This window comes from Mirounga angustirostris, unplaced genomic scaffold, assembly GCF_029215605.1.
Source record: "Mirounga angustirostris isolate CCGP_5_RB_7025 unplaced genomic scaffold, mMirAng1.0.hap1 SCAF_10, whole genome shotgun sequence".
NCBI lineage: Eukaryota > Metazoa > Chordata > Mammalia > Carnivora > Phocidae > Mirounga > Mirounga angustirostris.
In genome coordinates this window covers 38,498,495-38,526,000 of record NW_026991718.1, presented here as the reverse complement: position 1 = coordinate 38,526,000, position 27,506 = coordinate 38,498,495, and the positions used below count along the sequence as shown (strand labels likewise).

Sequence of the window (27,506 nt, the reverse complement as noted above, 5' to 3'; positions counted from 1 at the left end):
TACTCGGCCAAAGTAAATCACTGTAGAATCACTCCATTCTGTTGGAGTAGTAGAGACTCTTAAAAATCAAGAATCTTATTGAAGTTGTTTTTCTGTAATTTTCTATTTAGGATGAGTGGCACTGGTTTCTAATTTTAGTAGAGATAAAGAGTTTCCTAATTACATACATTTAAGTAAAAGTAGTGAGGTTAAAGAAAAATTCTTAAGTAACTGATCTAGAGGTTATTTAGGTAGGTATATAAATGACTGGAATGTAGAAACACTTCTTTGAAATATATTAGTAACTTCACTCCTGAATTAGCAGGACTTGTTAAAAGCAACTGATGTTTTTTTCTTTGCTCAAGAGAAGTCATCTGAATAATGGTACAGAAAAAGGTACAGATGGGGCGCCTGGGTGGCTCAGTTGGTTAAGCGACTGCCTTCGGCTCAGGTCATGATCCTGGAGTCCCTGGATCGAGTCCCGCATTGGGCTCCCTGCTCGGCAGGGAGTCTGCTTCTCCCTCTGATCCTCCCCCCTCTCATGTGCTTGCTCTCTCTCATTCTCTCTCTCTCAAATAAATAAATTAATTAATTAAAAAAAAAAAAGAAAAAGGTACAGATAGCTGTCATTTAAGAGTATAATTAAGAAACTCTGTCCTTGAGGGTTTAAATAGGATTAACTTTTCCTCCTTGCCTTTTTGATTATCCTGTTCCTCTCTTTCCTCTGTGACAAGCTGGTCAGTTGAAGAGAGGAACTCACTGTGAATGGTATTGACAAATGCACCATAAGATGTTCCTAGAGGGCTTACCCTCTGATCCTAATATTAGGAAGCAGGTGTCAACCTTTATACATTTGTCCTGTCTTTTCAATGACAAATAATCATTAAATGGGTGGCTAAGAGATCTAAATACTCTCTAATAAAATAGTCTAATCCAGGTGACCAAGGAAAAGTTCATAAAACCTCATTTATAAAATGCCTAAAGCTCTGTGTATTGTACGCTGAGCTATTACATTATAATGAAATGGCAGAAGTTCATTTAGCAGTTGGATTAATTTGGTAAAAACTGAAGTTGATCATTTCTGTTTTGATCAGTTGGAAGAAGGAATGAATAAACCACAAATTGGATTAGGAAAAAGGTATTTTCCATAAAACAAGAATGTGACAGTATTGATCCAGTCTTGTTCGAGAGAGAGGAAAAGAGCTTTCTGGTTAACAAACATTGGGCTTTTCTGTGACCCAGGAAAATGTCTTCACTTTGCACATACTCCTTGAAGCTTTCTGATACCTGATTTGGCATTCCTCCATACTGGGGGAAGGGGTATGATGTCTTACCCAGTCCTGGAAGGCCCCTCCGTCTAGTTATCAGGGCTTGGCCACTGCTACAGAAGATACCAGTTTGTAGAATCTTGAATTATGCCTCAACCTATTGGTTATTTGGTTAGTGTGAGTCAGTCCTGGATGCCTGCATCACTATTGACACTAAAAAAAAGTCAAGTTTCTGACTCTGGTCCATGAAGAAACCAACTTTGTACTATTGTTAAGTTAATGTGCTGCTCCCTCCAGGTTCCTTAACCCCCTGGAGTTCTTCATAGGCTGTGTGTGAGTGGATTCAGGGCCTGTGTGAATAATCTGACAATCTATGTTGGCTTTGTGTATCTGAGTCATTTTTTTTCCTTTGGAGAAAGCATGGTCCATGCTGTCTTCAGATTCTGAAAAGGGCTCATGATCTGAAAGGTGAAAGAACCACTGCTGTGTAATACCTGTGTCTGAACTGCAGCTTCTGTAATTACTGCTGCTTTTTTCATTGATTTATTCTGCAGTACTTAGTATGTACCATCACTGTGCAGAGTGGGTGGGGACTAGGCTCAGCCCTTCAAGCAGGGATTCTGCTTGTACAGAGCTTCGTTTCCTAGGGAGAGGTAAAACCACACCTGACTGCATACAGTGTGAAGAAGCCTGAGTCTGAAGTACAAATACAAGTTGATGAGAGTGCTGAAGGAATCCAGGAGAGCTTCATGGTGGAGGTGGAAAGGTTGGAAAGGGGGGGCATTTGAGATGGTCTTTGAAGGCTGAACAGAGTTGATGAGAACTCCAAGAAGAGGGAGGAATGACATCAGTTTCCCTCCCCTTTCATGTTTTATTTCAAAAACCCTCTCCTCCCCCAAGACTAAGTGATTTATTGATTTTTTAGGACAGGTTGCTTGGAAGCGAGCTGTCAAAGGTGTTCGGGAAATGTGTGATGTGTGTGACACCACCATCTTCAACCTGCACTGGGTGTGTCCTAGGTGTGGGTTTGGAGTGTGTGTGGATTGCTACCGGATGAAGAGGAAGAATTGCCAACAAGGTGAGAAATGACTTGATTCTCCTCCAAGCCCCTCTTACACTCTTAAATTAAGCTTTTTATTGATTTGTGGTAAATGGATTTCTGAAATATTTGGGGCCAGAGTCCATGAGGAGCAGTTACTATAAATCATTTATTTGCAGGTGCTTCCTATAAGACTTTCTCTTGGCTAAGATGTGTGAAGAGTCAGATACATGAACCAGAGAACCTAATGCCTACGCAAATCATTCCTGGGAAAGGTATTTCGTGTGGTGCATTGATTTTCTTTCCCCCTTCTTTTGGTTAGCTTATAGGGTCTGGTCGTTTGGTTTTATTTTATGTAGTATAATTACTTGATAACTTATTTTAGTATGTACCATAAATTGTTCAAAGGTATATTAAATCATGCCCCAAAAACTTTTTGATTAAGGTCTTGTGAATAGTTTTGTAGAAGGAAGGAAAATGATGCATTGCGGGGCAAGGCATACTTAGGAAGAAAAGGAGAGAATCTAAGCACCATGTTGCCTAAAAAAAAAAAAAAAAAAAAGTAAAGTAATTCTGTTGGAAATACCAGTTTCTGCTTTGTAATGTTGAGGTTGAAAGTACCTAATACCCTTGTTGAGATGTTTGTCTCTGCCCTTTTTTTAGCCCTCTATGATGTTGGAGACATTGTTCATTCTGTGAGAGCAAAATGGGGAATAAAAGCAAATTGTCCCTGTTCAAACAGGCAATTCAAACTCTTTTCAAAGCCAGCCTCAAAGGAAGACATAAAACAGGTATACTATTTATGCTAGATTCACCATCCTTGAGATTGTTGTCTGTCTTTTCAAACAACCCAAGGATTTCTGTAGTATATTTGAAAGGAACATGGGGACAGTGTTCAGTGGAAATAGACAACTTCTACATTTTATGTGACACTTCATGGACCCATTCTCACTTTTCACATTTTTGTGGACCTCATCTGTAGCCTCTTTTAGTAGGTTTTAATTTTTGTTCCTTGAAAAAGCAAAAAGTCTTCTATTTTAGTTTACTTAATGAGTTGCTGTTGAATTTTATGTGGGTTTTTAAAAAACTTCTCATGTTTTACAGAGTTAAGATAATCTTTTAAAATTATTGAGTATATATTATCTATATAAGATATATATTTGGGGGCGCCTGGGTGGCTCAGTCATTAAGCGTCTGCCTTTGGCTCAGGTCATGATCCCGGGGTCCTGGGATCGAGCCCCGCATCGGGCTCCCTGCTCGGCAGGAATCCCACTTCTCCCTCTCCCACTCCCCTGCTTGTGTTCCTGCTCTCTCAGTCTCTCTGTCAAATAAATAAATAAATAAAATCTTTAAAAATATATTTATATTTGAAGGATTAAAGAAAATAATATTGAAATGAACTTTACCCCTCGCTCACCATAAAAAATGTTCATTTCCATGGTGCTCATGTGCCTCTTCCTGGTAGCTTCCCTTCACCTCCACCATCACGTCTGCCCTGCTCTCTCTCCCTTCTTCCCCTTCACCCCACTGTCTTCTCCCATGTTGTATTTGATAGCAGAATTCCACATTTTCATAAAGCTGTGGTGTGAAAGGCAGTAGAGGTAGAAGAGCTGTGCTTTTTAGATTCAGAACTGAATTTGAATTCTTCTGCCATTTTCTGGTTGCATGACATCAGCTGATTTACATATGCTTCTGCGTCCTCATCAGTAACAGAGGAATTGGGGCACCTGGGTGGCTCAGTTGGTTAAGCGTCCGGCTCTTGATCTCAGCAGCTCAGGTCTTGATCTCAGGGTCATGGGTTCCAGCCCTACACTGGACTCTGTGCTAGGCATGGAGCCTCCTTTAAAAAAAAATAAGTAACAGAGGAATAATAAACAATACTGATAATTGAGTATCAGAGAAATCCATCACACGTAAAAGAAAGGCTGGGACCACAGCAGAAATTTGACTGTTTTTCCTTCTTATGTTTGTATAAACTCATCAGCTAAGTCAAGGCAGTTAAGTAACACAAAAATAAGTGGGGTGCCCTGTCTAGTTTTTTAAATGTTTGAGTTCTTTTAAGAGCTGTTCATCTCATTTTTAAAGCCTACTATGCTATGCTAAAACAAAAGAACATTGTTTTTCTCTGCATCTCATTTCCTTCTGAAATCATAGCTGTACCTTTCCTACCCTGCCTCACTCACTCACTCACTCACTCACTCATTCATTCAGCAACCATGTTGTGAGTGCTTATTCAGGATACTGTGAATTCACAGGGGAGATAGGCACAAACTGGTCCTTTTAAAGCAACATGATAGGTGGAGTGATAGAAATATGTATGAGCAGGAAATGGTTGATTAAGGGTTAGGGAGGGATATCTTGCTGTATTTTGTTTTCACCAGTAATACTTAAAAGCTGAAAAAAAATTAAAATCTCTTCTACTTTAATAGTTTTGCTCTATTAGTATAAGATTACTGCAATTGTGATGTCCAGGGCTGTTAGGTGGTTTTGTTCGGGATATTTCTCTCTTACTGGTGAGCTGTTAGGGGAGAAGATAAGGAAAAGGAAATGTAATGTTTCAGCTTGTGGAAAACTCTCTTTTTAAATTCAACACAGACTTCTTTCGCTGGGGAAAAACCTACTCTTGGTGCCGTGTTCCAGCAGAATCCCTTGGTGTTGGAGCCAGTGCCTGTGGCTGGGGAAGCCGCTTCCAAGCCAGCCAGTAGCATGAAGCCTGCTTGTCCAGCCAGCACCTCTCCCTTAAACTGGCTGGCGGACCTGACCAGTGGGAATGTCAACAAGGAAAACAAGGGTGAGGGTTTCCTGCTTTCCTGTGGGTTCCTGAGAACTTGAGTCCATTCTCGGAGGGGATTGGCAGCCTCAGTTGCTGTGAGGACAGTGTGATTAGAAGTGTGTGGAATGGAAAGGAGTGGTTGCCTGTAGTCACCAGGGAGACCTGACCGAAATTCAAGTATTTTTAAAATGCAGCCCCAAGGGGCACTTGGGTGGCTCTGTTGGTTAAGCATCCAACTCTTAACTTCAGCTCACTTCTTGATCTCAGGGTTGTGAGTTCAAGCCCCGTCTTGGACTCCACACTGAGTGTGGAGCCTACGTTAAAAAAAAAAAAAGAAAAGAAAAGAAAAATGAAGTCCCAAAAGGGAGAACTTCTGCTGACAGTAGGACTCTAGGCTGAGACTTGTTTGTTTTAATAAATGATTTCTACTTTTCTGTCCTTACCCTGTTGTTCCTGTTTTGTCTAATTGGAATGTTCTGGCTTCAGTTTTATTTTTCTCATTTGTGCTGTTGTCTTAGGATACTGATGACAGTATAAAGAATACAGGCTTTAGAGTCAGGTAGTTAAATTAGAATTTATGTGATTCTGCTTTTTTAGCTATGTTATAAGAAAGAAAAATTGGAGGTTAATTTCTTTCATGCAAAGATCCTAAACAAAGTTTCAGTACTCTAGATAAAGGAATTCTACAGTATGACCAAGCAGGGCTTCAGAAGAAAAGTCATGTGCCAAGACACAGAAAGTAGTAAAATTCAATACCTATTCACGATTTAAAAAAAAAAATAACTTTTAAATTAGGAACAAAAGGGAACATCCTCAGTCTAATGAGTTTCTACAATAAAACTGACAGCAAACATCATAATGATTTTTTTTTTTAATTGGTTGAGTATTTTTAACAGTGTGCCTCTATTCAGCAATAAGAGGATACCTGCCATCACTATTTTATTAAACATTGTACTGGAAGTCCTGGCTATTGCAGTAAGGCAAACAAAAAAAGATGTTAGGATTGGAAAGAAAGTGATAAAGCTGTTGATATTTTAGACAATCTGATTATACCTGTGAAAAATCTAAAATATCTGTATTTAATAAACACAGATCTATCAAGTTTGCTAGTTACAATGTTAATTTATAAAAATTTTATTTTATATACCAGGAGCAAACAAATAGAAAATGGAAGTTTAGGGGCGCCTGGTGGCTCAGTCGTTAAGCGTCTGCCTTCAGCTCAGGTCATGGTCCCAGGGTCCTGGGATCGAGCCCCGCATCAGGCTCCCTGCTCGGCAGGGAGTCTGCTTCTCCCTCTCCCACTCCCCCTGCTTGTGTTCCCTCTCTCGCTGTGTCTCACTCTGTCAAATAAATAAATAAAATCTTTAAAAAAAAAAAAAAAAGAAAAAGAAAATGGAAGTTTAAAAAATACCATTTGCACCATATGATTTCATGCATGTGGAATCTAAAAAAACAAATGAATAAAAAAATCAGACCTATGATTGCCAAAGGGGGGTGTAGGGTGGAGGGGTGGGTGAAGGGGAGTGGGAGACGCTTCCAATTATGGAATGAAGGTGACATGGGAATAAAAGGCACAGCAATAGGGATTACAGTCCATGGTCTTGTAACAGTGTCCTATGGTGACAGATGGGAGCTACACTTGAGTGAGCACAGTATAACAGAGAAGTTGAATCACAATGTTGTACACCTGAAACTAAAGGAACATTGTCAGCTATACTGGGGGGAAAAAAATTAAAACAAAAAAACCAATATCACCTTGAATGTTGGGTACTTACTGTTTTAATACCAGTGGAAAATCCTTGTCTAAATCAGTGATTTCATTAGGATTTATCCTCTTAAGTTTTTTGGTTCTGAAGTAAATGAAAACCAAGTTCCAAAGTAATTCTACTAATAGAAGACAAGTAAGGGATTTGCCTTTCAGAATGCTTTTCCATCTGGATGTTTTTGGTTTTGTTTCTAGAAAAACAACCGACGATGCCAATTCTAAAGAATGAAATCAAATGCCTTCCACCCCTTCCCCCTTTGAGCAAATCCAGCACAGTCCTCCACACCTTTAACAGCACAATTTTAACACCTGTAAGCAACAACAATTCTGGTTTCCTCCGAAATCTCTTGAATTCCTCTACAGGAAAGGTATACATTTGCCTTATTGTTTGTATTCCGTCTTGTAAAAATGAATAGAGTCAGAACAGGAAGAGACTAGAGAAATTGAAACAGACAGTAGAAAGAAGATACGAATCTTAGGCTTTCCACCTAGGTGCAGAAGGTTTCATTGGCAGGTGGACTTCACAGGGTTATAGTACCGAGCTGGGCCATTTTTTCATTAAACTTTTTCTGTACCTACTTCTATGAGTTGTAATGTCAAGTGGGGGAAGGGAATTTACCTATTTGTCTTAGGGCCCTGACTTGGACTCTTCTGGATATTTGATCTTTATCCTAGCATTATAGGAGTGGGTTTTTTTGATGGTAGGCAATGACCTATTTAAAGACTTGTGTTCTTTCTCAAATTCAGACAGAAAATGGACTGAAGAATACACCAAAAATCCTTGATGACATCTTTGCCTCTTTGGTGCAAAATAAAACTTCCTCTGATTTATCTAAGAGGCCTCAAGGACTGACTATTAAGCCCAGCATTCTGGGCTTTGACACTCCTCACTATTGGCTGTGTGATAATCGCTTGCTCTGCCTCCAGGATCCCAACAACAAGAGCAACTGGAATGTGTTTAGGGAGTGCTGGAAACAAGGGCAGGTAAGAGGGACCTCTGCTCCCCCAACCCAGTTCAGAGCCCCTTTCTCAGTTCTTTTAGTAGGCTTCTGACAGTCCTGCCCCCCACCCCACCACCCTTCATTTGTAAGTGGTATATACCTTATTTGCTCTTTTTGTACTTTATTGTTTAGGGTGAATATAATTAAGGCACTGTAGCTCTGAGTTATTTTTTACAGCAGACATTCCTGAGCTCTCTTCCAGTGAGGTTTTGACTGCTTCTAAACCAGTCATCTTTGGGTTTTTGATGAATGCTTTCTGGGCTATGTGATTCTTGGGTGATAAACCTCAACAGGAGGAGTGCGAGCAAGACTAACAGGCTGATGGGGCTTGGGGGATTAGACAGAATACAATCAAAATCACGTGTCCCTCTTCCCTGAATTAAAACGCTTATGCTGAAGGCAATTTTAGGTGTGCCAGAGCCATGTGGTGTCCTCTTGGAGCTGGTGTGTGGTCTCCAAGGGGCCTGCATTGTTCCAGCTTACATTTTGGTTGATGGTTTGGGAGATGCATGGCTTTGTGGACTTGCTCCTTTGCTTTCTTGTTTTGGTTTTTGTATTCTGGATCTTTGGCTTCTCTTTGGAGCCAAATGGAGTCCTCACTAAAGGGACACTATGTTCTTGGACAAGGCCAGGACTTGGGGAATTGCCAAATAGAGAAATGTATGTATTTAACCAAAAAAAAGTTCCTGCCTTTTTTTTCAGCCCTGTATAACTAACTAATAAGATTTGCTCATGATGACAACGACAGGCTGAGTATTATCCACCAGCCAAGTTTTGTTTGGATTCCATAATGTTTAAAAAAATTGAACTTCTCAATATTTTAGTTAGGCTGTTGCACATAAAGATTGGGATGGCAACCGCAGGTCCATGTTCCTGCCTGGCAGCAACAGGCTGGAGACCAATGGCAGCACCCCTTTTGGACAGGACACTCCTACCACCTTTGTCTCTCCTTTACATTCCCTGCCTGGTCCTGAGACTTGCTGTTGGTATTCTGTGAGTAATGGCCTCTGAGTCATAAGATGGGATCCTTGCTTCTGGAAGCTTACTAATGTAGTTTGAGAGCAAGGAGCACATGAAAACAAGAAGTGGTATGGCAGCTCAGAGCACTAAGCTGTCACCTCGGGATCTGCCACTGAGGACCAGCCACAGAGAAACAAACAAGCAGCAGTTTGAAAAGGGGCTGCCACTGGTTTGGGGACAGACCTAGAGGAGTTCAAACTAAAGTCTTCATTCTCTTTTAGCCAGTGATGGTGTCAGGAGTGCATCATAAATTGAACACTGACCTTTGGAAACCTGAATCCTTCAGGAAAGAGTTTGGAAATCAGGAAGTCGACCTAGTTAACTGTAGGACCAATGAAATCATCACAGGAGCCACAGTAGGAGACTTCTGGGATGGATTTGAAGATGTTCCAAGTATGTATTAAAGCCCTTTTAAGGGAGTTAGAATGTGGAAGGAGGGCTCAGGAGTAGCAGGAGTCTGAAGCCCCTCAGTGGCAACAACAGCATTGTCCGTGATCTTGGAGTTTAAAATTCGTGTCTTATCTCTTCTTCCCCTTTCTTTTTAAAAGTTATGCTTTCAAACCAAGGCAACATTCACTTTGTAGTTCCTTAGAGAGGTGAGGTTTTGGTCATCTGTACTCCAGGTGGCTCCACGTCTATCCCATGACAGAAATTCTGTGCTTTCACTTTGCCCAGGGGGAGGGGAGCACAAAGCCGGGGCCTGTGACTCAAGGCTGGTGGTTTTATGTGTGTCTCACCCTCATACATCCTTTTTGCTTTTAAAAATTTTAACTACTGTTTAACAAGATAAGTAGACCTGAAGATGCCAGGGAATGTGAATGCATTTAACACGGGGTATCCTGGTCACTGCCTACTGCATCTGGGCTAGGGGCCGTTGAGGCAGTAAGGTTTGTGTGTCTAGTGCTGAGGCTTGGCCCTTTCTGTGTATTGGCCAGTCAATAAATTGTTTCCAGGAACATCGAGTTCATGATAGGCCCTAGGGATTCACATCAGCACAGGCCCCCATCCCCACTGGAGGGTTTGGCCAGTTCATTCATCAGACTTTCCGTAATTCAGATTCACTCATTCATCACTCTCATTTTTTTAGACACACACCTTTTAATCTATTGCTTTCTTATTCCATTTTACCCACATTTATAGATTATAGCTCATACTTTCAACAAACTTTATAACAAAGTTGTAGCTGACTTTTTTTTTTTTTTTTTTGACAGAGAGAGAGACAGCTAGAGAGGGAACACAAGCAGGGGGAGTGGGAGAGGGAGAAGCAGGCTTCCCGCCGAGCAGGGAGCCCGATGCAGGGCTTGATCCCAGGACCCTGGAATCATGACCCGAGCCGAAGGCAGGCGCCTAACGACTGAGCCACCCAGGCGCCCCGTAGCTAACTTTTTAATACAAGGCATGATGGGGTTTTCCACAAGTAGATGCTAAGAATGGAGTTTCAGACAGAAGATGGTTACTTAGGGATCAGCATCTGTGAAACAGAGGAGAGAGCAGGAAAAGGAGTCAGCCACAGTGCAGACTCAACAAAGCCTCGGCCAGTCTTGCAGGGAGTTCTGAAACACATACTGCCCTTCGTTGTCTCAGGTTGGGCTAAAGTTAGAAATGTCAGGGCCTTTGTCCCCCTGCCTCCCTCAGTCCCTAGATACTGGTGCCCCGGGAAGGGACCTGACCTGGCAAGGCAGTGCTGTGCAGCTGACCCTAAACTCTGTGTCTGGGCAATAAGTCTTTTGAAGCTTTCCAGTGAGGCCTGAGTTCAAATCCTGTCTCTTGATATGTCCTTGTTGTGTATAGGAGCTTGGTAACTTAATTTTCCTGGGACTCAAACTTCCTCATGCTGGCAGATGGTGAAAACAGCTCCAAGTCAACTATAGCTTGCCCGTTCTATACTGATGATTCTGTTGCACACACCCCCAACACACCACCCACACTAACATACTGCTGGTATTCTGAACATACCCTGTTACCCTGTATTTTTCTGTTTCCTCCTGGAGTGTGCACTTATTTAAACTAGGTTATGGGACAGTACTTGGTTGACTACAAAACATTATACAGATGTTAGTCCTCAAGAGTACCGGGTCTGAAGTCAAACCTGGGTTCCAGTCCCAATTCTGCCACTTAGTAGCTGGATGACCTTGGGTGTGTCTGTCAGTTTCCTCGTCCCCAAATGGGAATATTAAATGGTGTCTAATCTCATTGAGATACTGGGTTTAGTTGTAAGGATTAAATGGTTAAGGCACTTGGCAGAGACTGGAGCACAGCAAGAAATGAAATAATAGTTGTCATTGCTGTTGATCATAATTACCAACATCTTTTTCGATTAGAGTTCCTTGGTTCTTGATTCCTTGCCATTACCTGCAACGGGTAACAGTTCTGACTGAACTACATGGTGCTATTGGCCCTACTTGTCCCTGGACAGAACGTCAGGTGGTTTCAGTCTCTTTGAACAAAACAAGTCATTTTTATTTCATGGTAGCCTTAGAAAACCTGGGCTACTAAACATCTGTGACCTCTTACTGTTAAAGTTCATTGCTGTTTATTAGTTAAGGAGCTGCTCACTTCTTCCAGAACACTGTATAGAAGGAAGATACTGGATCTGAGACAGACAACTGTCAAAACACCACAACTATGTATAATGGGCAAAGGGGGTGGCTGAAATCTCAAAGAATGAACTGCAATTTTAAGAAGCATCTAGAAAAGATTAGTTGGTAATTTTTATTTTGCTACCCCCGCTGCCTCCTGGGTACGAATGGATTTCTTGGCAATGTAAAAATAAAACAGTTGGCAGGAGGGGAATATTAAAGAAAATAATATTTGTGTACTAGGTGGTCTGTTTCTGAGTTATGAATAGTAAAATTCAGTAATTCTGGTTACCTTTCAGACCGCTTGAAAAATGAAAAAGAACCAATGGTGTTGAAACTTAAGGACTGGCCACCAGGAGAGGATTTTAGAGATATGATGCCTTCTAGGTATGATTATTGGCAGGGGGGAGGGATGATTCTGTCCTTGACTTGGTAGGATAAATTCTTCTTGAGGTGGTGAGAAAAGTTTTCAAAAGGGAAAGATGAAATATGGAATAGTTTTACTGGTGCTGATACTGTATTTTTAGACTACAGTCTTTGGATATGTGTGTTTTAAATGAGATAAAGAGGTTACTGACTTTGAGATTTGGCTGACTGATGGAATCTTCACACATTTCCACTGTAGTACGTGGCCAGAGAGAGGCCACATGAGCTGTGCGGCCTCTGACTTGGAGGCAGTATTGGGATTGGACCTCTCAGGGTTCAGTGTAACGATATTGCATTAGATAGCAAGACAGCTGAATTGGTAGATCCATTTTCCTAATTTGAGCTTGAACCTTGAAAAGGATCCTTAGAACTAATGAATAGTAGTACATTCCTGAGTGTCACTTCTTATCAGGAAGTTACTGACGTATTTCAGATCATTTTGATAAAGATGCATGCTGTGGGAGAGAAAGAAGATATCTTTGTTCATAACTACTATAATTCTACTCTTAAATATTGTTCAAGGAAAGCTTTCTCCATTTTTACAAGCACAGATATTTTTATTTGTTCCTTTTGGTAAGAAGGAACAAAACAGATCACACAATGATGGTTGGTTCTTTTGTCCTAGGTTTGATGATCTGATGGCCAATATTCCACTGCCTGAGTACACACGGAGAGATGGCAAACTAAATTTGGCCTCCAGGCTGCCAAACTACTTTGTGAGGCCAGATCTTGGTCCCAAGATGTATAATGCTTACGGTGAGGAAGAAATGGCTAACTTGAAAAAATTTTAATGGGAATAGAGCATGTCAGAATGTTTGGAAAATTGCTTTTGAGGGAGTTGGAGATGGAAGACCTCTATAATCCTAACACTTCACACAGCAGTGGGCTTCAGTTTCGCATATTTCCTTTCATTCCTTTTCACGTGTAGGTGTATTTCCTTTTCATAGTTGCAGTTGTAGGGCGTGTGTGATTTTTTATTTTTCTCTCTTCTACATCTTATGTTCTATCGTAAAATCTTTGTGTTGTTTAATAGTTTTTAGTGTGATAATTTTTTAGTGGTTGTATCATTAAATTAATCTAATTTTGTTACTCATTATTTTTAAAATTTTTTATTATTTTTTTATTGTTGAAATTTCAGGTAGTTAACATATAGTGAGTGCTATGTGTTTCGGGAATAGAATCCAGTGATTCGTCACTTACATATAACACCCGGCACTCATCATAACAAGTGCCCTCCTTAATACCTACAACCCATCTATCCCATCCGCCACCCACCTCTCTCCAACACCGTTTGTTTTTTCCTCTGTAGTTAAAAGTCTCATGATTTGTTTCCCTCTCTTTTTCTTCCCCTGCCATATGTTCAAGCATTTGTTTCTTAAATTCCACATATGAGATCATGTGGTATTTGTCTTTGTCTGACTTTGTTTCACCTAGCAAAACACCCTCTAGCTCCATCCATGTCATTGCAAATGGCAGGATTTCATTTTTTTGATGGCTGAATAATATTCCATTGTATATATATACCACATCTTCTTTTTTTTTTTTTTAAAGATTTTATTTATTTATTCGACAGAGAGAGACATAGCGAGAGAGGGAACACAAGCAGGGGGAGTGTGGGAGGGAGAAGCAGGCCCTTCACGGAGCAGGGAGCCCGATGTGGGGCTCGATCCCAGGACCCTGGGATCATGACCTGAGCCAAAGGCAGACGCTTAACGACTGAGCCATCCAGGCGCCCCACCACATCTTCTTTATCCATTCATCTATTGATGGACATCTGGGCTCTTTCCATAGTTTGGCTATTGTGGACATTGCTGCTATAAAATTGGGGTGTATGTGCCCATACAAACATCACTATGTTTGTATCCTTTGGATACATACCCAGTAGTGCAATTGATGGGTCACAAGGCAACTCTGTTTTTCACTTTTTGAGATACCTCCATACTGTGTTCCAGAGTGGCTGCACCAGCCTGCATTCCCACTAACAGTGCAAGAGGGTTCCCCTTTCTCCGCATCCTCGCCAACACCTGTTGTTTCCTCTGTTGCCAACCTTAGTGATTCTGACAAGTGTGAGATCGTATCTCATCATGGTTTTGATTTGTTGTTACTCATTTTAAAGTCAGTCTGCTAGCTGGTTTTAACATCTGCCACACTTAAATACCCCCATGTTGGGGGTAGTAGTTTGTTACTTAAGTTAGTATCAGAAGCACTCTCTGAATTGGATTTTCATTGTTTAGACATGACTCAGTAAACTACCCAACACGGAGGATTGCACAGGATAGAGAATGATTTCCTCGGAATGATTTCCAGAGTTGTCTTTTATCATTATTGCTGTGACCTTGACCAATTTTCTGTTGGGTCTTTATTTAGATCTTGATTATAGTTGGCCATTTTGAAGGAAAGGAATTGTTTACTGATTGATTGTTGAATGAAGTTTCAGTTGTTTGGATCATTTACTGACTTTGTTTTAGTCTTTTATACTACTTGGGCCCCATTTTTCCAGTCCTCTAGAATTACTTCTTTGATTTTATTCTGTCTCCCATAATTACTCTGACGCCCAGTCTCTCAGACCTGAGGGTGGCAGCCCTCCTGAAGAAAGGACAGAACCCTTTGGTATCTTTGCTGTGTTCTCCAGAGACTGTTGGGGGATGAGAGAAGCAAGGGCTTGCATCTCAGCCCCACAGTTTTTCTGTTATGGTGTCAGTCCGGGTATCCACCTGGAATGGGGTCAGGGAACATTTCGAGAAGGGAGTTTATATTGGGAAGCTCCCACAGCCTAGATGCCTGAGAGCATTCTGCCAGGGTAGGGTGAGAAATGGTCTGTGAGAGAGAGGACACAGCAGGCGAAGTCCCCCAGCCTATTCCCTTTACTTTTCAGGTCTCAGTTTAGAGAGCCCTGCACACGCTGTGGGGCTGCTGAGTTTCCTTCCCTCAAGCCCTTCAGAGCAGCTAGTTGGTTGGGGTCTCGGGATGTACGCTGCTCCCAGCGGAGATTTGCGATGAACCTATGTGAATGAAAGTTATGTTTCCACTAAAGTAAATGGTGTAGTGTTGCATAGTGATTATCCATGCCTTGTAGGCCTCATGAAGCTCTATGGGGGAGAAGTGGTTACCTGAGAAGTTTCAGAATAAATTGCTTGGTTTAAATCGCTTGGTAGCATAGACACCAACAGATAGATGGCAGTGTTACTCTGTACAAGCTTTACCTCTGACAGAATTGTTCCCATCCGGAGTCAGCAGTTAGGGATTGAAAATGATGAAAATGTGTTCATTTTCAAACATCTTACACCTTATCATAAACAGTAAAGAGCAATCATTTTGAAAGGTTGGATGATTGATTGAGCTGGGACTCCTCAGGCAGAGTAGCGTGAAAAGGCTCTTTAGAGAGAGAGTCCGCATCTCTCCATCCCCCGTACCACCACCAGTTTTCCCCATGGGGGCCAGGACTTCAGGACAGTGGCAGGGACAGTGACCTGCTCAGGATGTATGAGGGGCAGTCAGTAGCAGGTCTGGGACTAGGACGTTGGGTCTCCTGATTTCCAGGCTGGTTCTACTGCTCTCCCTGCAACCCCAGTGCTGTCACCCAGCAGTCCCTGTTGTGTCAGCTCGTGTACTCTTCATAACTGTCCATGGTGTTATGTTCCAGGAATTTCTATATTCTGGGAATCCTTTCCCTGGGAGCTTTATGTTTTTATAATCTTGCTTCCGTTTAGGCTCAGGCTCTCTTCATTCAGAGACCGTTTTATCAGCTTGCAGTGGCCCGTAGCTGCCTGTGGATGAGTGTGGGGCTGATAGCTGGGGAGGTGTCGCTTCCTTCCTTGTTTGGCACAACTCTTTTCCTCCGTTTGGCACTGGCCAAGGAGCAGGCAGCCTGACAGAGCTCTGAGACCTGTTCGTCCTTCCCCCCTCTTCTCCCATCACATGTCTTCCTTCCTCCCGCAGGGTTGCCTGCTGTCCTGCAGTTTGTACGTTTGTAACGCCGCTGTATGTATTTGTATTCCCACAGAATGTTCTTTCAGTTTTAACCTGTGTTTGAGCTTTACATAAATAGAATCAGACTTTTGGATAATCATCCATGCTATCATTTATAACTGTCCATTTCATTCATTTTCTTTCTATTTTATTAATTGCTTTTTCTTCTTACATTTTAATTTTTTTATTTTTTATTACAGAAAGAGTTTCCAAATGCACTCAGAACTTGGAAGTCTAATACAGTGACTCCCCATGTACTTACCCCCCAGTTATAGCAGCTGTCAATTTTTTGCCATGATTTCATTATTCCCTCCCGTTCTGTTTTTCCTTTACCATTTTAAAGCAAATCTTGGGGCGCCTGGGTGGCTCAGTTGGTTAAGCGGCTGTCTTCGGCTCAAGTCATGATCCCGGGGTTCTGGGATCGAGTCCCGCATCAGGCTCCTTGCTCAGCGGGGAGCCTGCTTCTCCCCTGCCTGCCGTTCCCCCTGCTTGTGCTTGCTGTCTCTCTCTCTCTGTGTCAAGTAAATAAGTAAAATAAAAACAACAACAACAAGGGCGCCTGGGTGGCTCAGTTGGTTAAGCGGCTGCCTTCGGCTCAGGTCATGATCCTGGAGTCCCTGGATCGAGTCCCGCATCGGGCTCCCTGCTCGGCAGGGAGCCTGCTTCTGCCTCTGACCCTCCCCCCTCTCATGTGCTCTCTCTCTCATTCTCTCTGTCTCAAATAAATAAAATCTTTAAAAAACAAAAAAAAACAAAAAAAACCCAAAAAATAAAGCAAATCTCCTTTGATAATCCTTTAAAGCCTATCCTTTGATTTTGCCTAAATATTTAAATGTTCAGCCCTCTCCTAGGGCTGATAGTTCAGCTAAATGGAAAGAAAGGAAATCGCTACAGTACAGGGCTCTTAGGGCTACTGTCCCAGGGTGAAGTTACGGGGTGTCCTGTCCTGTGTCAAGCTGCTCCTCAGACTGCAAGGCTCTGGCAAGCCGGAGGGAAGTCCCTTGGCCTCCTCCAAACAAAACAGAGCTGTTTCAGGGGCTGGTGGGTTAGCAGACGGCCTCTGCCTGCCCCCTATGAGCCATGCTTCTCGCCCATTCAAGGGTCTTCACATCAGGGCGGGCCGTCCACAGTGAACACAGGGCTCGGTGAGCCTCAGCGTGACTGCCGAGAAGGCGAGTCTTTTTCTGGGGGTAAGAGATGAAAGTTTCAGACTATGAGCACCAACCAGGACTTCATGCTGTGGCTCACTACCCCCACTCCCCACTTTTCTTTCTTTCTTTCTTTCTTATTTTTTTTTTACAGTTGAAGGAACCAAGGAATGCATTGGGCAGTGTTCTGTCTTGTTCTAAGTGTATAGCCATTTGAGGTCCCAGCTTTATGTGTATGTGAGGGGGCTTTCTGTTAGACTCCCCATCTTGAGTGGGTCCTGGGCCTTTTGTTTTGCCCCAGAGTACTCTAGGCTGTGACAACCAAAGCTTGAGAACTGGTTGAGCACATGTCCTTTTGGCAAATTCCAGCTCTAGGAGCCACTTTACCATTCCCGAGTCCTGCTTTCTTGTTTTTTGGCTTAGGAGTATTTCTTCTTCTCTCGCCAGCACATTGTTTCATTAAAAAAATTTTTTTCAATAATTTCATCCTGGACTTTTAGTTGCTCTTCACAGGAGGGTCTTTCAGGGACCTACTTTGCCTATCATCATAAATAAGTCCTAGTGGTAGGACTTGGTTTTTTATTTTTATAATTAAATATTTGATGAGATTATTTTCTATCAAAGTTGAAAGGTTAACATAACTTAATATTAAATATTGTTCTCTTACTTTTACATGATTATATAAGAGGCAGCTTTTAAATCTTGTGACCAGGTATCTCACAGGGAGTGGGAGAGACAGTGGCAGCCTTCGTCATCTCCGTAAATTTAAGGTGTTTTCTGTTGACAGGATTAATTACTCCAGAAGACAGGAAATACGGAACCACAAATCTTCACTTAGACGTATCTGATGCAGCTAATGTCATGGTGTATGTGGGAATTCCCAAAGGACAGTGTGACCAAGAAGAAGGTAGGGTGCTAAGTGTAGAAGTGAGGCTTACTCTCTGAGTTGGAGACTGGGGTCTGATATTTGCTTTCTCTTGCTCTAGAAGTCCTTAAAACCATCCAAGATGGAGATTCTGATGAACTCACAATAAAGCGATTTATTGAAGGAAAAGAGAAGCCAGGAGCCCTCTGGCACATATATGCTGCAAAGGACACAGAGAAAATACGAGAATTCCTTAAAAAGGTGTGCTTTCTATCCTATGGCTTGTGAAGAGAGGCGTGGAGAATAGCACTGTTAGAAATTACTCCATGTTGAGAACTGACTGGCTACTGGGCAATAATCATAACCTCAGAAGTTTAATCTTTGCATATCAGATTGACTAGGCTGAAGCTGTTCGCTGAGGAACAAAGATTTCAAAATGATCAGGCTCACACCTCTGAAAAGAGGAGGCCTTGTGTTATGACTGTGTTTTACAATATAGTGCATTTGGAGATTTTTGTGCTCTCCCTTCAGGTCCGAACCATTCCTCTGATTGTTTAGCATCTATTTGTTTTTATTGCCTTAAAAATCTAAGTACCTCAGAAGTTCATGTGTAATTCCTTGGCCCTTGATACCTGTGTTCTGAGTGAGTTACTTAGGTCCCTGTGGGTTTTGTCCACCCTCATTTAGTAGTAGGTCAGGAAAGCCTCAGGCATTACTTGTGGCCCTTAGCTTGCAAAGGGCCATTGGAAAGGGATACAGGGGCTTTTTTTTTTTTTTTTTTTTTTTGAAGATTTTATTTATTTATTTGACAGAGAGAGACACAGCGAGAGAGGGAACACAGGCAGGGGGAGTGGGAGAGGGAGAAGCAGGCTTCCTGCTGAGCAGGGAGCCTGACGCGGGGTCGATCCCAGGACTCTGGGATCATGACCTGAGCCGGAGGCAGACACTGAACGACTGAGCCACCCAGGCGCCCCAGGATACAGGGGCTTTTACGATTCCAAGTTTCCAGTGGTTGTCAGGTTGTTCAGCAAGGGCTTTGTGTGGAAGTTCTAGGCAGCTGGAAAGATGGGTGCATCCAGTATCTGTGGCTGATACTCTTCAGTTCATAAGGATTAGATGTGAACACCCCTAGCCTGTTTCCTGGTGCCAAGTAGGTCCTTAAACAGCATTGGTTTGAATCAAGCTGTTTCTGACTTAGGATCATTTGACTCTTCCAAAACCTGCTGGTCTCCATACTGCTGCCAAATACTGTGTCTAGAATAAACCGATTTAATTTATAGCTGTCTTTGGGACTGCTCTGTAACTCGGGTTGTTAAATGAATATAGATTTTTAATAACGGCAGTACAACAGTCTGTTTCTAAGGAACTCGAGCCTACTTACATTCAAAAGTCTAGACCAAAATATTGTCCAAACATAGTATCTAGAAAAATATGCAGACTGCCAGTCAGAGATTATTGGAAATGACAGAAGGAAAACCACATTTTCTTTCAGTTTTCTCTTGGTTCTTTCAGTTCATGTCTTTGAGTATCACCTGTCTCTTTCTGCCAGGGGGGTACCTGTTAAGGAAGGCCTGACATCTACTGACTGTCCACACTATTCGGGGGCCTGGGGGTGGGGTTGGGGAATGCCCTCATTGTGCCTCAATGTGTTGCTCAGTTTCATAATATTTCAAATGTGTTCTAGGTATCAGAAGAGCAAGGTCAAGAAAACCCAGCAGACCATGATCCCATTCATGATCAGAGCTGGTATTTAGACCGATCACTAAGAAAGCGTCTTCATCAAGAGTATGGAGTTCAAGGCTGGGCTATTGTACAGTTTCTTGGGGATGTGGTATTTATTCCAGCAGGAGCTCCACATCAGGCAAGAAACATTATTTTATTCTTTATTCTCTTTACACTGAGAACTTTTGCATATGTGTTACTGATATAACTTGTGTTTTCTAGGTTCATAACTTATATAGCTGTATTAAAGTGGCTGAAGATTTTGTTTCTCCAGAGCATGTTAAACACTGTTTCTGGCTTACTCAGGAATTCCGTTATCTGTCACAGACTCATACCAATCATGAAGATAAATTACAGGTAAAAATAGCACTGATTCTTGGCATTCTCTCTCTCTGGCTTCATGGCCCATTACTGACCTAAAGAGAGTCAGTGAACTTGGCCATGTCACAGTTGGTACAGTGAGTTGATAAACGGGCTTCATGTGTAGTTTCACTGTCTACTTAGGCCAAGGAGGAATGAACATAGAGGAAGTCTCACTTTGGTTTGTTATTGTTTATACTCTAAAGGACTATGCCCCAAGAGAAAGACTTTAGTACTGAAAATGAATAGATCTTTGAGGGGCCTGGGTGGTGCAGTCGGTCGAGTGTCCGACTCTTGGTTTCAGTTCAGGTCATGATCTCAGGGTCATGAGATTGAGCCCGATCTACACTGAGTGCAGAGTTGGCCTGGGAATCCCTCTCTCCCTCTCCCTCTCCCTATCCCGCTTATGCTTGAGTGCACATGGTCTCTCTCTCTCAAATCTTTAAAAAAGAAAGAAAGAAAGAGAATAAATAGATCTGACTTCTGATCCTGGCTCAACTGCCAGACATTGGTCTTGAACAAAGACTTTTAGTGCTGTGTTCTCATCCTTGAGTAGAGCAGCACAGAATCTCTGGGATCCAAAGAAGATCTCGGCGAGTGGGTTTAAAGATGCTTTCAGTAGTGAATTATGTAACAGTTTCATGTTTGGAAAACTAGGGGAACATAAAAGTTTTGAAAAATTGTACCTTGGGGCTTGCCTCTCCCTGTACTCACCAGGCTCAGGTTTATGGGACATCAAAACCTGTGGAAGGGGGAAAAGGAGGCATGGGTTTAAAGTGTGTATGACATACTAGCCTAAAGGAGTCTAGGTGCCTTTTAAGTACCGACATTTTGAATACCAAGTTTTAACTGAGAGAATGGTAGTAAAACTGGCAGGGGAAATGTTTGGTCTTAGTGACAGATTTTAGATATAGTGGTAAACTGACCATAATTTCTCCCGTTCTTTTAGGTGAAGAATGTTATCTACCATGCAGTGAAAGATGCAGTTGCTATGCTGAAAGCCAGTGAATCCAGTTTTGGCAAACCCTAGGGGTCCCAGAGACTCCTTAACCCCTGTACATTGGAAGTGAATTCCTGGCAGCTGATCACTCTTCAGGCAGGATTCCTGTGGACTTTGAGATTCATGTTACCTCAGCTTCTTTTTTAAACTGTACCCAACTGGTAAGGGTACTCTGTCTAATGTATATTTCTAGTGTTTACACACACTAAATGTGTATATGTAGGAACTATTTACAGAACATGCATCCTTAAACTGTGACTTTTCACCTAGTGCAGAACTTCTACCATACTCTGTAAAAACAAAACCTCTTATCTGCTCTGGAACAATACCTGCAGTTACTCCCCAGCTGTGGGGTTGGACAGCTTAGTCAGAATGGGTTTATAACTATTAGGAATCACTGCGCAGTTTATTTGGTTGTATTTTGTTTTGTGTGTGTCGGCGTACCCTCTCCCTCAGCCTGTAGGGCTCAGGTGAGCGACAGAGGAAGTGACAGCTAATGATGCAGTTCCTGCTGTGTTGCATTAGGACTGGCATTATATAGCAGAAATCAACTACTGTACAATTCTTGGGTTTAACCATCTTTATTTAGTTCAATGGAGTTTTAATTTAAATGAAGCTTTGCTAATTTTAAGTGTTAAGCATTTTGCATTAAAGTATTCATATAATATTTTGACTCCACTTATTGGCATTGTTATCCTCCGGTTGTAGGTTCAACAGACTTTTCTCAAATATTACAAGTGTAAGAGGTTGCTGCAGGAGCTCATCTTAAAAGCAAAGAAATTAGATGCTGTAGTGATTTGTGGTTATTATAATGCTAACATGGAAATAAGTTTCTTCCCAGCCAAGTGGAAACCTTGTCACACCTCTACAAAGAAACATCACCAATTAGCTAAATTCAGAGTGGAAGTTAACAACAACAACAACAAAAAACAAATAGTGACTGGTTAAATGGTTCTTCTAAAAAGGTATTTCAGAGCGATCAAAACACATTGTTTTCTGGCCTTTCATAAAGTAAGTTTACAAAGGAAAAGGAAATTACTAGAAGTTTTAGAATAGTAGTATCTAAAATAGTCCTTTCTGATGGAAGAAATTCATCAAGAAGCCACCTTTCTGTATCTCCCTGATTCTCTTAGACAGCTATCGTTATACTAAATGAAAGGAATAAAGTTGAAATCAAGTAGTAGAGACAAGGCCTAGAGCCTGGGTTTTTTCCTATGTGCTCAGGTAGGAGGTCAAAGATCCCTGCCTAATGCCAGCCCCCTCTTCAAGCCAAAACCTGTAAAACATAAATTTCCTGGAAAAAATAAGTAGACATATCTGCCCATATCAGTGGGAAACATCTTCCCTGGGAATTTATCAGAAGCTCCTTTATACAGGTTTGGCTCTCAAATTGGCACTCCTACTTAGAAATCTCCCTCAGCTGAAATAGGAAGACTTGGATCCTCTGTAGAGGAAATCAGCTTCAAGCCAGGCCTCAAGGGAGTGACAGTTCCAAGACTGTTATTCACAATCAAATAGATTGTAAAAACAAATATGAAAACTGAAAGCCACCATGAACAAGAGTCAGCCAGGACCTTCAGATTGCCATGTTAAACCTGCAGAGGTTTACAGACTGAAATGATCCTGTATTATTTTATATTCTGAAATGTTTTCTCTGTTAAAAGAAATGAGAGTATAGGAATATGAAGAATGTGATTTCCAGAAATGACAAGATACAGAAGAAATGAGACATGTTTAAAATTAGAAACTTAGCAGATGAGTTAAACAACAAAAAAAGCTCTTCTATGAACTGCGAGATTGGTAAAAATACAGAATACAGCATTGAACAACAGGATTCTATAAAGAGGTGTTAACTGATAAGCAGAATGCCAAAAAATACAGATTTGGTAATCAGGGGCTGAAAAGAGGGATGGGGGGTGGGGGATGCTGTCCAGAGACAGAGTTTCCTGGTACTCGTGAAGTCATCAGATTGAAGAAGCCCATCTAAATCAAGCAAAGTAAATAAAAAATCCACATATAATAATAAATTAAAAGAAAGGCAGGCAGAGTGGGGAAAACATGATCCTCAAAGAAGTGACAGACTAACAGGTGACTTCTCCACGTCAACAGTGCAGGTCAGAAGAAAGTAAACGCTTTTCTCACTGTGCTGAAGACCAGAGCCTGAAACAGCAACACAGACACAGCCAAATTCTTTCCCTGTTCTTTATGGAAACTGTCAGACAAAAACCAGAGTTTATTTTCAGGCCCTTACTGAAGGAAATTTTAAGGATATCCTTAGGAAAGAAAACCCACAGCATGCCAGAAAAAATGGAGGACAAGGGAAATTACAAACTCCTGGATACATTTAAGCAATAATGGCATTAAACAATATTTTTAGAAGTCAGGATAATTTTTCTTAAAAAGTTAAACAGAATTATGATCCAGCAACTCCACACCTAGGTTTACTCAAAAGGATTGAAAGCAAGGATTCAGATACCTACATGCATGTTCATAGCAGCGTTACTCACAAGACCCAGCCCAAGAGTTCATCACAGATGAAGGGATAAACAAGATGTGGCATATACATACAATGGAGCATTTTTCGGTCTTAGAAACAAAGGAAATTCTGGCATGTGCTACAACATGGATGAATAAGACCCAAGAGGATAAATACATGATTCCACTTATATGAGAAATAATCATATAATCTTAGACAAATTTCATAGAGACAAAGTAGAATGGTGTCGCCAGGGCTGGAAGGAAGGGGTAATGGGAATTCCTGTTTAATGGGTACAGAGTGTATCTGTCTGGGATGAAGTTCTGGAGATGGATGGTGGTGATGGTTGCACAACATTGTAAATGTACTTAATACCACTGAATTGTACACTTAAAAATGGTTAAAATGCTCAATTTTTTATTATGTATATTTTACCAAAATAAAAATCAACTCCCAAGTAGGGAAAACCTTTGGAGTTGAATGAGAAAATGACATTTTTGTTTTTTAAAAACTGATTAGAAAGTCAGGAAAGAAGGAACAAATGGGACTTTTCTGAATATTCCAAATACAAGATAAAGATGGCTCGACTGTAATAAAAGACTTGACTGTTTGCTGCTTATGAAAGATACGGTTTGACTGTAGGTTAAAAGTACAGAAAAAATTATACCATGTGAACACTAGTCATATGAAAGTAAGTAGGGCTATATTGATTCCAATTTTAAGATTTTAAGATGAAGAGTATTACCAGAGAGAAAGTGTTTTTTGTTTGGTTTTTAGAAAAAAAAATTTTTTTCTTTTAGAAATTTTTTTAATTTGCTTATAGTTGACACAACGTTACATCAGTTTCAGGTGTACAACATGATGATCAGACAACTCTATACATTATATGTGCTCACCACAAGTGTAGCTGTATCTGTCACCATACAGTGCTATTACAGTATCATTGACTACATTCCCTATGTTATCCCTTTTATTCCTGTGACTTAATCATTCTACAGCTTGGAAGCCTGTTCTCTCCCCCTCCCCTTCACCCATCTTGCCCATCCCCCACTTCCCTCTCCTCTGATGATCATCAGTTTATTCTCTGTATTTATAGGTCTGGTTCTTTTTGTTTTATTCATTTGTTTTTTAGATTCCACATATGCGTGAAGTCGTAAGGTATTTGTCCTGAGAGAAAAAGTTTCAGCAATCATAAAAGGGTCAACTCAGTGGGAAGATATTGGGTACACACCTAATAGCAGAGCTTCAAAATAAAATGAAGCAAAATTTGACAGAATTAAAGGGGAAAAGAGTTGGTGATTCTCCCTCTTTCTGTAGTTGCTAGAATCAGATATAAAACCAGTGTAAGTACAAAATAATTGAACCTATCAACCAAATCAACATTTATTAGAACACTAAAGCCAGTGCTATAAATAACACATTTCTTTCACGTGCATGTTGATTCTTCACCCAGGAAGACCATACACTGTAAATAGATTTCAAAGGACTATGTAAATTGAAATTGTATAGAGTATGTTCTTAATGTGGTGATAATGGAATTTAACTAAAAATCAGTAAAAAGATTTACTTTTTTAATCAGCAAAATTCCCAAATGCTGAGAAAATAGGCAGCTTACTTCTAAGTAACCCATTGATCAAAGAAGAAATCAGAATAGAGATTAAATATTTGTAACTGAATAATAAAAATACAACACTTAAAAAATAGTGGGATTCAGTCACAGCAGTGCTTAGGGAGGAATGTATAGTTTTCAGTGTATATATTAGAAAAAGAAGGCTTAAATTACACATAAGTAATACAGAATATTTTGGAGATTTTTGCATCTTTGTTAATGGAAGGGTATTGGTCTAACATTTTGAAATGTCCTTGTAATGTCAGGTTATGATATCAAAGTGTTGTGATCATCTAAAACAAGTTGGGAAATGTTTTTATCTACTCTCTGAAAAAATATATGTAGTTGGCCCTTGAACAACAACAGCCTTTGAACTGCACATGCCCACTTACACATGGGTTTATTTCAATAATTATATTGGAAAATTTTTTGGAGATTTGCAACAATTTTAAAAACTCAGATAAACCCTGTAGACTAGAAGTATAAAAAAAATTAAAAAGGTCTGTCATAAATGCATAAAATATATGTAGGTACTAGTCTATTTTTTCATTTATTACCATAAAATATACACAAATCTATTATGAAAAGTTAAAACTGAGGCACATAAACACAGACTGTACATGCTGCCATTCCCAGTCAAGAAAAGTAAACATAAAGATGCAGTCTGAAACTAACTGCACAAAATTAGTTGTAGGTATTGTACTACTTTAATAATTTTGTAACTGCCTCCTCTTGCTGTTGAGGTGAGCTCACCTAAAACACCACGTGACACTGGTCTTCTCTGCATGAGCAGTTCATGTCTTCAGTAAACTGTATATTGTATTACAAAGTGCTCTCGGAGTTGTCACGTATTTTTGTGTTTAGCGCAATACCATAAACTAACACCAGGGGACTCATATGAAGTGCCACTAACGATGTTGGAGGTGCTCCCAAGAAGCAAAGTCATGACATTACAAGGAAAAGTTGAATTGCTTGCTATGTACTGTAGACTGAGATCTGCAGATGCCCACCATTTCAGGATAAACGACTCAAGCTTTGGGACTGTTGTTAAAAGAGAAAGAAAAGGAAAGGAAATTCATGAAGTCATGGTTGTGCTACACCAGCTTGTGCAAAACATTTTTTGTGAAATACCTTTTTAGCTTATTGAAAATAAGCATTTATGTGGGTGCAGGATTGCTATAAGAAAGGCATACCTATAGACTAATACCATTTGATGACAAAAGGAAGCAAAAGGAAGGCAAAGGATTTAAAGCTGGAGACTTTAGTGCCAGCAAAGGATGGTTTTAGTTTTAGAAGGGTTTGGCCTTAAAAATTCTAGAGGGGAGGGGGGTGGGGGATGAGTTAACCTAGTGATGGGTATTAAGGAGGGCACGTTCTGCATGGAGCACTGGGTGTTACACGCAAACAATGAATCATGGAACACTACATCAAAAACTAATGATGTATGGTGATTAACAACATAATAAAATTTAAAAAATACATATCAAGATAAAAGCAGTTTCTACTGACCAAGAGGCAGTAGAGGAGTTCCCAGGAGTCATTGAGAAGATCATTGAGAGAGGATATCTGCCTGAGCAGGGTTTTAGTGTAGACCAATGGCACTATTCTGGGGGAAAAGTCACAAAGGACATTTATTAGGAAGAGAAGGACCAGGATTTAAGGCAGGAAGGGATAGATAGGCTAACTCCACTGTTATGTGGAAATGTGGTTGGATTTCTGATCAGGACTGCCCTTACCTTTAAAGCTCCTAACATCCAAGCATTGAAGGGAAAAGATAAATACCAACTGCCAGTCTTTTGGTTGTACAGAAGGTCTGGACAAATGAGAACCCTTTTTCTGGATTGGTTAATTCATACTTTGCCCCTGAAGTCAGGAAGTACCTTGCCATCAAGGGACTGGGTTTTCAAGTTCTTTTGATACTGGGCAATGCCCCTGGCCTCTCAGAACTCTGCAAGTTTAACACTGAAGGCACTGAAGTGTCTACTTGCCCCCAAACCCAACGTCTCTAATTCAGCCTGTAGATCAGGGAGGTATAGACATTTATGGCTTATTACACATGGCACTCTATGGAAAGGATTGTCAATGCTATGGAAGAGAACCCTGATCGAACATCATAAAGTCTGGAAGGATTACACCATTGAAGATACCATTGTTGTTACCGAAAAAGCTGTGAAAGCCATCAAGCCTGAAATAATGACTTCTTGCTGGAGTAAACTGTTCAGATGTTGTACATGACTTAATGGGATTTATGACAGCCAATCAAGGAAATTATAAAAGAGATTGTGAATATGGCAAACATGGTAGGGGTTGAAGGGTGTCAAGATAAGGGTGTTGGAGAAATTCAAGAGCTAATAGACCCTGCGTCAGAGAAATTATTGAAGACTTGATAGGAATTAACAGTGCCAGACATTGAGGAAAAAGATGCAGACAAAGCAATGCCAGAAAACAAATTGACATCAGACAATTTGCCGGAAGGGTTCTGATTATTCAAGACTAATTTTGCCGCC

The 27,506-nt window shown here is 40.9% G+C and overlaps 1 protein-coding gene across 3 annotated transcripts in view; it reads left to right on the top strand.

Annotated features, from left to right (window-relative positions):
• Positions 1-21,581, top strand: part of KDM3A (lysine demethylase 3A) — a 54,757-nt gene extending 33,176 nt beyond the window's left edge. For 2 of the 3 annotated variants that reach the window (XM_045884597.3, XM_064572234.1), the window contains exons 13-26: positions 2,173-2,325; positions 2,466-2,561; positions 2,950-3,077; positions 4,882-5,077; positions 7,020-7,192; positions 7,572-7,808; positions 9,067-9,238; positions 11,724-11,811; positions 12,476-12,606; positions 17,755-17,874; positions 17,954-18,093; positions 19,517-19,693; positions 19,777-19,911; positions 20,864-21,581. In XM_045884597.3, the coding sequence (XP_045740553.1) occupies positions 2,173-2,325; positions 2,466-2,561; positions 2,950-3,077; positions 4,882-5,077; positions 7,020-7,192; positions 7,572-7,808; positions 9,067-9,238; positions 11,724-11,811; positions 12,476-12,606; positions 17,755-17,874; positions 17,954-18,093; positions 19,517-19,693; positions 19,777-19,911; positions 20,864-20,944 (2,027 nt within the window). In that variant the 3' untranslated portion in view covers positions 20,945-21,581. The remainder of the gene's footprint in view (positions 1-2,172; positions 2,326-2,465; positions 2,562-2,949; positions 3,078-4,881; positions 5,078-7,019; positions 7,193-7,571; positions 7,809-9,066; positions 9,239-11,723; positions 11,812-12,475; positions 12,607-17,754; positions 17,875-17,953; positions 18,094-19,516; positions 19,694-19,776; positions 19,912-20,863) is intronic. The other variant, XM_064572235.1, reaches the window with a different exon arrangement.
• Positions 21,582-27,506: the final 5,925 nt, after the last annotated feature.